An 8922-nucleotide genomic window follows, 5' to 3' on the forward strand; every position below is an offset into this window, starting at 1 on the left:
AGAAAATTAAGCATCCAAATTCAAAATATTTAAGTAACACAACATTTTAAGAGGTCTTTTCTTCATACTTAACCAAAGAAACAAAACAAAACAAAACAAAATTGAAAGAAAGAGAAGAAAGTAATTTTCCGGGTCGTGAAGGTAGCCATTGAGATAAAGTGGTCCATGCAACGTGTACAGAGGCTATAGAGTATGTGATGAAGGGGTATTAAATGAATTTTGTGGTTTCAAACTGTAGACCAACTAGTATTTAAACGAGCCTTGTTCCATCACCATTTCATCAATACAAGCTTAACTCTCCACATACATTTTGCAATCAAACAAATCAATCGAAGGATGGAAGGAAAAACTTTGATCGTAAGTGTGCTCTTAATGAGTCTGTTCATGGCACAAATTCAAGTTGACGCCAAGAGCTGCTGTCCCAACACAACTGCTAGGAATATCTACAACACTTGCCGCTTAGGGGGAGGTTCCAGGGCACTATGTGCAAACCTTAGCGGCTGCAAGATTGTTAATGGAAAATGTCCTAACGGATATACCCATGACATTCTTGAAAACACTGGTAAGTTAATTATCATTGTGATTCATTGAGGTACGTTATTTGTTACAAAACGGATCAAGATTTCATTTTTATGTAATTTTATTTTTGTCTGAAGGTGATGCTGTCAATGAATACTGCAAGTTGGGATGCGTATCCTCTGTGTGCGGAGCTTTGACCACTCTCCAGAACTCCGGTAAAATAAATTCTCAAACTCATTACTACTATATATAATTATTTTTTATATAATAATTGACGAAAGTATTAATCGTTCAAATTTTGTTTCGATAACTAGATGCAAGTGAAATCGTCAATGGAGCAGTTGAAAAATGTGCCAACGCATGTTTGACAGTCTGCACCAAAAACTCGATGAATGCAGTTGAAACTGCCTAAACAACCATGAAAATACCACGGGTGAAGGAGGTTCACAGTGTTTTTTTTTTTCATGTTTGCAATAATTGTCATGTATGCGACAACAATGTTAAGATCTTCGTGCTCGTTTACGTATGTGTGTTAAAGGTTGTCAATCTCTAGATTGTATATGCCTTTTACTCTTTATTTTTAAAATAATGAATAATGTGTTTCGTATAAATCTTCTGTTCTCATCCATTTTCATTTTTTTTTCTTTGAACGGAATGGTTTTTCTAGCTCATATCATGACAAAGAATAATACTTAATTAATAACAGTGATAAGGTTTGTTTACTAATTACTACTAGAGATGATATTAAGTAGCCAACTAGACGAAGATTCTCTTGTTTCTACGTACGTGTAATTACACTCTAAAGTCTAAATCTTACCTAACAACAATTAATCAAATCCAAACTCTACCATAGTAGTCTTCACCCTAACACAAACTTATAATATTCCACTAAAATGTATTAATTTATATTATTTTGAGTGTGTGATCAATTTATATATATATAATGGTTACTTCTAAGTTCTTACGTATCTTGGCTTGTAACTATTGCTCTTCTTACTATACCGACCAAATCTTCTTACGTATTCTGGTTTTGTTTAAGTTCTATGAAACTGAGTTGGTTTCCTCAAGGACGATCACACACTCAAAATAATATAAATTAATACATTTTCAAAGGCTGAGCAGCTATTTTCATCGGTGTTTCTGGATAACACTAAACGGAATGATAAAGCACTTAGGCTATGCACAAATGCTTGCAGGATGATGGGACCTGATGCATTAGTCAGAAATGGTTCATTGATCCATATGCGTTGTTGTGCGCATATACTGAATTTGATAGAGAGATGGTCTCGGAAAGGTAAATGAAAGCATTGTGGGTATTACAAATGCAATTAGGTATGTAAGGTCATCAAGGGACAAATTGAAATATTTCAATTGGGGTAAATGCCGTAGAGGAAGCTTGTCTTTAGATTGTGTGACTAGGTAGAACTCCACATATCTCATGCTAATTGCTGCATTAAAATTTAGGGTTGCTTTTGAGAAGTTACTTGCAGAGGACAAGCTCTTCCACAAAGAAGACGAAGATGATAGTGAAAAGTAAAAGTAAAACTTTAGGACCTCCAAATTCAAAAGGCTAGGATGAAGTGCAGATGTTAGTCAAGTTTGTAATGCCCGCAAACCTAAAAGTTGGTTTGGGTGTTGATTGACACCAAAGAAGGGTCTCGGTCGACACCACTCATTAGTTTATTGTTCGGGTTAGTTCTAATTTATTCGGTTCGACATGGTTGGATGTGCAAACCATAGGGCTCGTGTATAAAAGGAAAACTCGACGCCTAGGGTGAGGATTGGCCGTTTATCGCTCTAAAGTTTGAGAGAAGGAGAGTTCTTCCAGAGATCGTTTTGTGAGCGTAGAAGAGGGTTTATGTACTTTTTTTTGATGTAATCTGATCGTTGGAAGAAGATCTGAGTGTGGGGTGACGTTAGGAGGTTTATAGGAGGCTTGGATCTTACTGTTCTCATCAAAGGTGAGTGCGGGACTATGGCTTATCTAAGCGATTAGATGTGTGTTTTTGACTGATTTTGCGTGATTGATTGCTTGTGTGTTTATTTGTGTTTGGTTGACGTCACCTACTGAGGTCAGTTTTGGCATCACTGTCGTGTTGGCGACGGTTGGAGACGAGATGAGTAGAGAGTGATCATGTTTTGGTGATGTTCTGCGTGATGATGTTGATCGATACCAAAAATGTATCGGTCGACACCAGCTAGGGTTTTGGTGGTGACACAACACCAAGGTTCTGTGTCGAGCGTGGCGACGAGGAGTGTCGGTTGACTCCAATGTTTCAGATTTTCTTGTTTGATTGGTTTTGTGCATTGTTTGTGTTTCTATCTAAGCTCGTGTAAACAAGGCGATTAAGAAGAGGTTATTCTAGTGGCTCGTTGTTGTGTTGTCTGGCTTTTGCTAGGTTACTAGAGTTGGGTCATTAGAAGGATATTAGGATGCTTTTTATTTGTTTGATGATATTGCTGGTTATTGCTTTATTAGATTTAGCTGTTGGATAGTTGCTGGTTTAATATTGGTTATTCCGCTGTTTGAATTGAACAATGTTAGGTTGTTAGTGAGTATGAGATCGTAGTTGGTTATTATATTAAAAAAAAAAAAGGTCGGGTCATCTTTCAAGTTTTTGAATATGTTCTTCAATTGTACCAACTAGTTATGTGAGTTCTTGGTGGTTATTTGGAGCTTTCCGTGTCATCTTTGGAGAGTTCTAGCCTTAGGAGTGGTGATCTAGATTAGTGATCGGTTCTAAAGCTTGTTGTGGTGTGTTTTTCATTGTTTCAGAGTTAGATCCGCTTGTTTAAGAAGTGAGTGTGTGACCATGGCTTTTCTAAGCGATTAGATGTGTGTTTTTGTGTGTTTTTGGGTGATTGATTGCTTGTGTGCCTGTTTGTGCTTGGTTGTCGTGGTGGTTGTGGCATGTTGACGTTGGATTTGGCGTCACGGATGATGGAGCGTTTGTTGGAGTCAAGAAAAGTCGATGGAGATCGTGTATGGCGATGATCAGCGTGACTGCATCGATCGATGCAAGGAGTGCATCGGTCGACGCAGCTAGGGATTTTCTCGAGACGCGATGTTGCATTAGTCGATGCAAAGAGTGCATCGGTCGACGCAACTAGGGATTTTCTGGAGACGCGAGGTTGCATCGGTCGATGCAAGGAGTACATCGGTCGATGCAGCTAGGGATTTGATGGTTACATCAGTCGACTGGGCGCAGTGACAATGCATATTCAGAATTGTCTGGTTTGCTTGGTTTTGTGTATTTTTTGTGTTTGTCTTTTCACTTGTGTGTATAGCCCAATAGATGGAAGGATCGCCTCACAGAGTATTTGTGATAATACTCACGCATCTCAATTGTAGTTTGTGGTGCAGGTAAAAGTAATCGTGGAATCTAGGCGATGAAGAGGAGGATTTTCTAGCAGCTCGGTTGTTTGCTTTGTTCTTCTGTTATGTTTCTAGAGTGGAACAAAATTGTCTAGAATAGTGTTAGGATGCTGGTTCATTGTTTTATGACCTTTTTAATATTATTGACGTTGTTGGATAGATAATATTGGTTTATTCATTTATTCGTTAATAGTTCTTGGATTAATGGTATTGTTTATGTTAGCTACTGTTGTTTGATTGGGCTAGGTTGCTAATGAGTTTTGTATTACTAATTAAATTATTATATTAAAAAAATGGGTTGGGTTGTTTTACTTTGCATGGTGGAGACGCAACAGTCATAAGTTTCCAACATTGTCAGCACTTGTACAAGATGTATTTGCCATTCAAGTGTCGTATGTGTCTTCAGAGTCACTATTCAATATAAGTGGGAGGATTTTGGATCATATATGATTAGATTTCAATGTGTAATACCAAAAAAGTTAGATACAAAGTAAATATTTTAATTTTTTAGGAAAATTATTATAATTAATTACGAAATACTTTAATAAAAATATTTTACTTTTTTAGTTAGAAATTATTTAAAAAAAAATCTTACAAAATTACAAAAATAATGTTTTTTTTTGTAAGTCTTAATCATTCTAATCAATAATAATACAAGATAAGATACAAAGAGTATATTCCATAAGTTAGTTAAGTAATTACCTTAAAATCCAAAGTCACCATAAATATCACTTAAATTTCTCTACAAGCCAAAAAATATAGTTTTAAAAGACCTTAATTTACTAACCCTTAAAAATGAACACCCTTTTCTCACTATATAAAGTTATACGTTTGTTGAACAAAACATCAGTTCTTTCTTTTCAATGCTTTAGACCGTACAAAGATTTCCGTAGCCTACAAACTTTAGTAGTATTGTTCATGCAGAAACCAGGAGGGAATTTGATGTAGACCTCCTCGTCAAGATCACTGTGGAGAAATACGTTATGAACATTCATCTGATAGACTTCCCAATCGAGTGAAGTGACTTGTTGAAGAATAACACGAACCGTAATCATCTTTGCAGCGGGAGCAAAAGTTTATGTGTAATCCTCAACTTTTGTTTGTTTCTTTTCAAAGAAAATCAAGCGTGCTTTGTAACGTTCAAGCGTACCATCGGAGTTGTATTTGAGTCATAAAACCTATTTACAGTCTAGAGCTTTCTTTCCAGGAGGTAAGTCCTCAATTTTCCAAGTACCAAAGTCTTCAAGAGAAAAAATTTCAGTTGATACGCCAATTCTCATCAAGAATAGCTTTGTTATAACACCGAGGCTCAAAACCGGAAGTAGTAGCAAGAAGATATGCTTGAAACATTGCTGAAAAATGGTCGTTGGAAATAAAGTTTTCCAACATATATGGTGTCGCAGATGGATAAGGATGATGAAGGAGAGTAGTGACAAAATCAACAAATGTAGTAGGAGATTTCTTTATGCGCTTACCCTTACCAGGAGATTTAGGTTGGTCACCTGCAACAACCATCAATAAAGAAGAAGACAACGAAGGTGAAGGGTCTGAAGATGTTGTTGGTAGCACACCAGGAGGAACGACATAATTTTTGAGGAGAATAGATGGTAGATTCTTTCTATGGCATTTACCCAACAACTCAGGCAGACCTAGAGAGGATGGAGAAACCGGATCCAAAACAGGATTAAGCATGGCAGGGTCTGGAGCAAGAGATCTATCGGTTTGTCTAGAGGTGTGGACGAGGGAACGGTCGATCGAGGCTGCTCAGCAACCAAAGATTTTTCAGAAGTAGAAGTAGCGATCGTTCGTGCAGTGGGAGCAGCCGGTCCAGTAACCACAGAAGGTGTGGTTGTAATATCAAAAGATGGAGGAGCGATCGATCGAGCAGAAGGAGCGACTAGTCCAGGTACAAAAGAAACCGCATGTTTTGATGATGGAGCAGCCAAAAAATCTTCATCCGGAAGAAATGGAGTGGGAATAGCGGGAGATGGTAATTCAGGCAACAAGGAGAAATATCAAGAGGAAACTCCACTTCATTGAAGATTACATATTCAGGATACAAAGATAGCACTTGTCTCAATATAAACCCGCCAACCTTTCTTAGCAAAGGGGTAACAAAGGAGGAAAAATTTGGTGTTGCGCTTTTCAAACTTATCACCACCATGTTTCTAGTTATGAGCATATCACAAACAACCAAAAAGAGGAGGAGGACGATGATAAATAAGCTCAAAAGTTGTCTTTCCATGGAGCAATGGAGAGTGTGTACAGTTAATTGGATAAGCAGCAGTGAGAGCATGATAACTCCAAAATTCAGCGGGAAGACCAGCTTGAAAACAAAGAGCTCGAGCAACATTAAGTATATGGCGATGTTTACGTTCAACTCGACCATTTTGTTTAGGTGTCCCAACAAAAGAAGTCTCAGGAATAATATTGTTTTGAGCAAAAAACTGAGCTAGACAAAACCGTTATTATTGCGGATTTTCTTGATTGTGGTGGAATATTGCCGTTCCACAAGAGCAATGAAGTTTTTAATATGCACAGGAGCTTCTTGTTTGGAGGGTAAAAGATAAATCCATACAGCAGTTGAATTATCACAAACAAGTGTAAGAAAATAAGAGAACCGCATATTAAAGTAGTACGACTAGAGAACGGCAATATAAATCTTATCAATGAGTTGAAAAAATGTAGTGATAATCTCTAGTCAAATGAGAAACGAATATCAAATGACAATGAAGACCATCAACAAAATAAAATTCTTGAAGATCCAAAGAAGAGCCTAAGTGAACTCGTCCTTGTTTTGTAGTAGTAGTAGTAGTAGTAGTAAAATGTCTATCAAGAAGTTTAATAAGAACTGGAGGCACATCACACACATCATGCAGGAAAGCAAGTGTTCCAGTCATATGATTTGTAGCTCTAGAATCAATAATCCAAGACTAACTGTAACAACCCGTCCCGTGGACCCCACTAGCGTTACTGCTAGCCCATTAGCCTCACTGCTAGTCCACTAGCCTCACTGCTAGCCGCCCCAATGGATCCCAAGTTGGCCCTGCAGGGCATCGATCATAACCCATCACTGTGGATATCCCAATCCACCAGTAGGTTATTGGTGCGCCAAGCGTTCCTCGAACCCTGGTCTCCACCCTTTAACAACCTTCCCACAGGACAAGCTGTCACCAATTGATCTGTGACAACCCGTCCCGCGGACCCCACTAGCCCACCGCTAGCTGCCCCAACGGACCGTCCGTGGACCCTGCTAGCCCACCGCTAGCCGTCCCAACGGTCTCCAAGCTGGCCCTGCAGGGCATCGATCATAACCCATCACTGTGGATATCCCAATCCACCAGTAGGTTATTGGTGCGCCAAGCGTTCCTCGAACCCTGGTCTCCACCCTTTAACAACCTTCCCACAGGACAAGCTGTCACCAATTGATCTGTGACAACCCGTCCCGCGGACCCCACTAGCCCACCGCTAGCTGCCCCAACGGACCGTCCGTGGACCCTGCTAGCCCACCGCTAGCCGTCCCAACGGTCTCCAAGCTGGCCCTGCAGGGCATCGATCATAACCCATCACTGTGGATATCCCAATCCACCAGTAGGTTATTGGTGCGCCAAGCGTTCCTCGAACCCTGGTCTCCACCCTTTAACAACCTTCCTACAGGACAAGTTGCTACCAATTGACCTGATGGGTTAAGATCGATGCCCTGCAGGGCCAGCTTGGAGACCGTTGGGACGGCTAGCGGTGGGCTAGCAGGGTCCACGGACGGTCCGTTGGGGCAGCTAGCGGTGGGCTAGTGGGGTCCGCGGGACGGGTTGTCACAGATCAATTGGTGACAGCTTGTCCTGTGGGAAGGTTGTTAAAGGGTGGGGAATAGGGTTCGAAGAACGCCTGGCGCACCAATAACCTACTGGTGGATTTGGATATCCACAGTGATGGGTTATGATCGATGCCCTGTAGGGACAGCTTGGAGTCCGTTGGGACAGCTAGCGGTGGGCTAGAAGGGTCCACGGACGGTCTGTTGGGGTGGCTAGCGGTGGGCTAGTGGGGTCCACAGGACGGGTTGTCACACTCACGAAAATATTTACCAGAGTCTTGTTCAAGAGAGTTGAGTTTGCGTTCTTCAAGAAGTTGAACCAACAATTTCCATTGTGTATCATTCAAGATACTTATCCCAATACGATCAGCATCCGTCAAGGGAGAGGTGTCCATAGTATTGACTCTTGAAGAGACATGATTGATTGCAAAAACCTCGACCATGACCTTGTTTGTTTTTGATGGACTTTGCAGCAGAGGCAAGTGAAAATCATTACCGGTAAGAGAAGAGGGACCACGTGATGAGGATGAAGTGTTTCGATCACGTAATTTTTCTTCAGGCCATGATAGATCAATGAGTTTGAAGCAGTTTTCAGAAAGGTGACCATTACGCCCATAATGAGAACATATTCTATTATCGGCAGAGACTTTGTTTTCGGTGAAGTTGCGAGTCTTTGAAGAGGTCTGAACTGCAAAACTCACACTGACGGTCCTTTCATCATTCATGCGACCCAACAAGTTGGACTCTTTGAATTGAGTTAAGGTGTTGTAAGCTTCCTCGAGAGTAGGTAGTGGCACTCGAGAAAGAAGAGCCGACTTAACAGCTCCATAAAGAGACTCATCTATCCCCATGAGGAATTAATATAGCTTGTCTTCCTCACGTTCTTTCTGAATCTCCTCCATTGTCTTTGTTGGTTAATAGTCAGCTAAGATTCTCCACAATTAAGAAAGTTTACCATAGTAAGTTTCAATGGGCAAACGTTTTTGATGCACTACAAAAAATATGAGTATTGATAGCATAAAAGCATAGCGCAGTTTTCGTAAGTGTTATCTTTGATAAAATTTAAAAAATGAATCCTTATAATAGCGCTTTTAAAACGCTAAACCTAAAAATATGTAAATGGAAACCGACTTAACAGTAGGGATTCAATAATAGCGCTTACAAAGTATTTGGGGGATTCACACTTTGCCCCCAAATACTTTGTAAAAATTGACTA

The 8922-nt window shown here is 40.0% G+C and overlaps 1 protein-coding gene and 1 pseudogene across 1 annotated transcript; both read left to right on the forward strand.

The window, feature by feature from the left end:
* LOC104747700 (probable thionin-2.4) lies at positions 268-1145 on the forward strand. Its single transcript, XM_010469381.2, has 3 exons — positions 268-562; positions 657-734; positions 834-1145. Exons 1-3 carry the CDS (start codon positions 337-339, stop codon positions 929-931), a joined length of 402 nt encoding a protein of 133 aa, XP_010467683.1. The 5' UTR covers positions 268-336; the 3' UTR covers positions 932-1145.
* Positions 8826-8922, forward strand: part of LOC104748854 — a 2641-nt pseudogene continuing 2544 nt past the window's right edge.

The sequence above is a fragment of the Camelina sativa genome, chromosome 15 (assembly GCF_000633955.1).
Source record: "Camelina sativa cultivar DH55 chromosome 15, Cs, whole genome shotgun sequence".
Classification (NCBI taxonomy): domain Eukaryota; kingdom Viridiplantae; phylum Streptophyta; class Magnoliopsida; order Brassicales; family Brassicaceae; genus Camelina; species Camelina sativa.

Excerpts from the sequence above, each read along its gene's own strand:
- LOC104747700 (XM_010469381.2), top strand. The coding sequence starts at position 337 with ATGGAAGGAAAAACTTTGATCGTAAGTGTGCTCTTAATGAGTCTGTTC. Across the intron at positions 563-656 it reads TGACATTCTTGAAAACACTG|GTGATGCTGTCAATGAATAC; the intron begins GTAAGTTAATTA and ends TTTTGTCTGAAG. Across the intron at positions 735-833 it reads GACCACTCTCCAGAACTCCG|ATGCAAGTGAAATCGTCAAT; the intron begins GTAAAATAAATT and ends TTCGATAACTAG.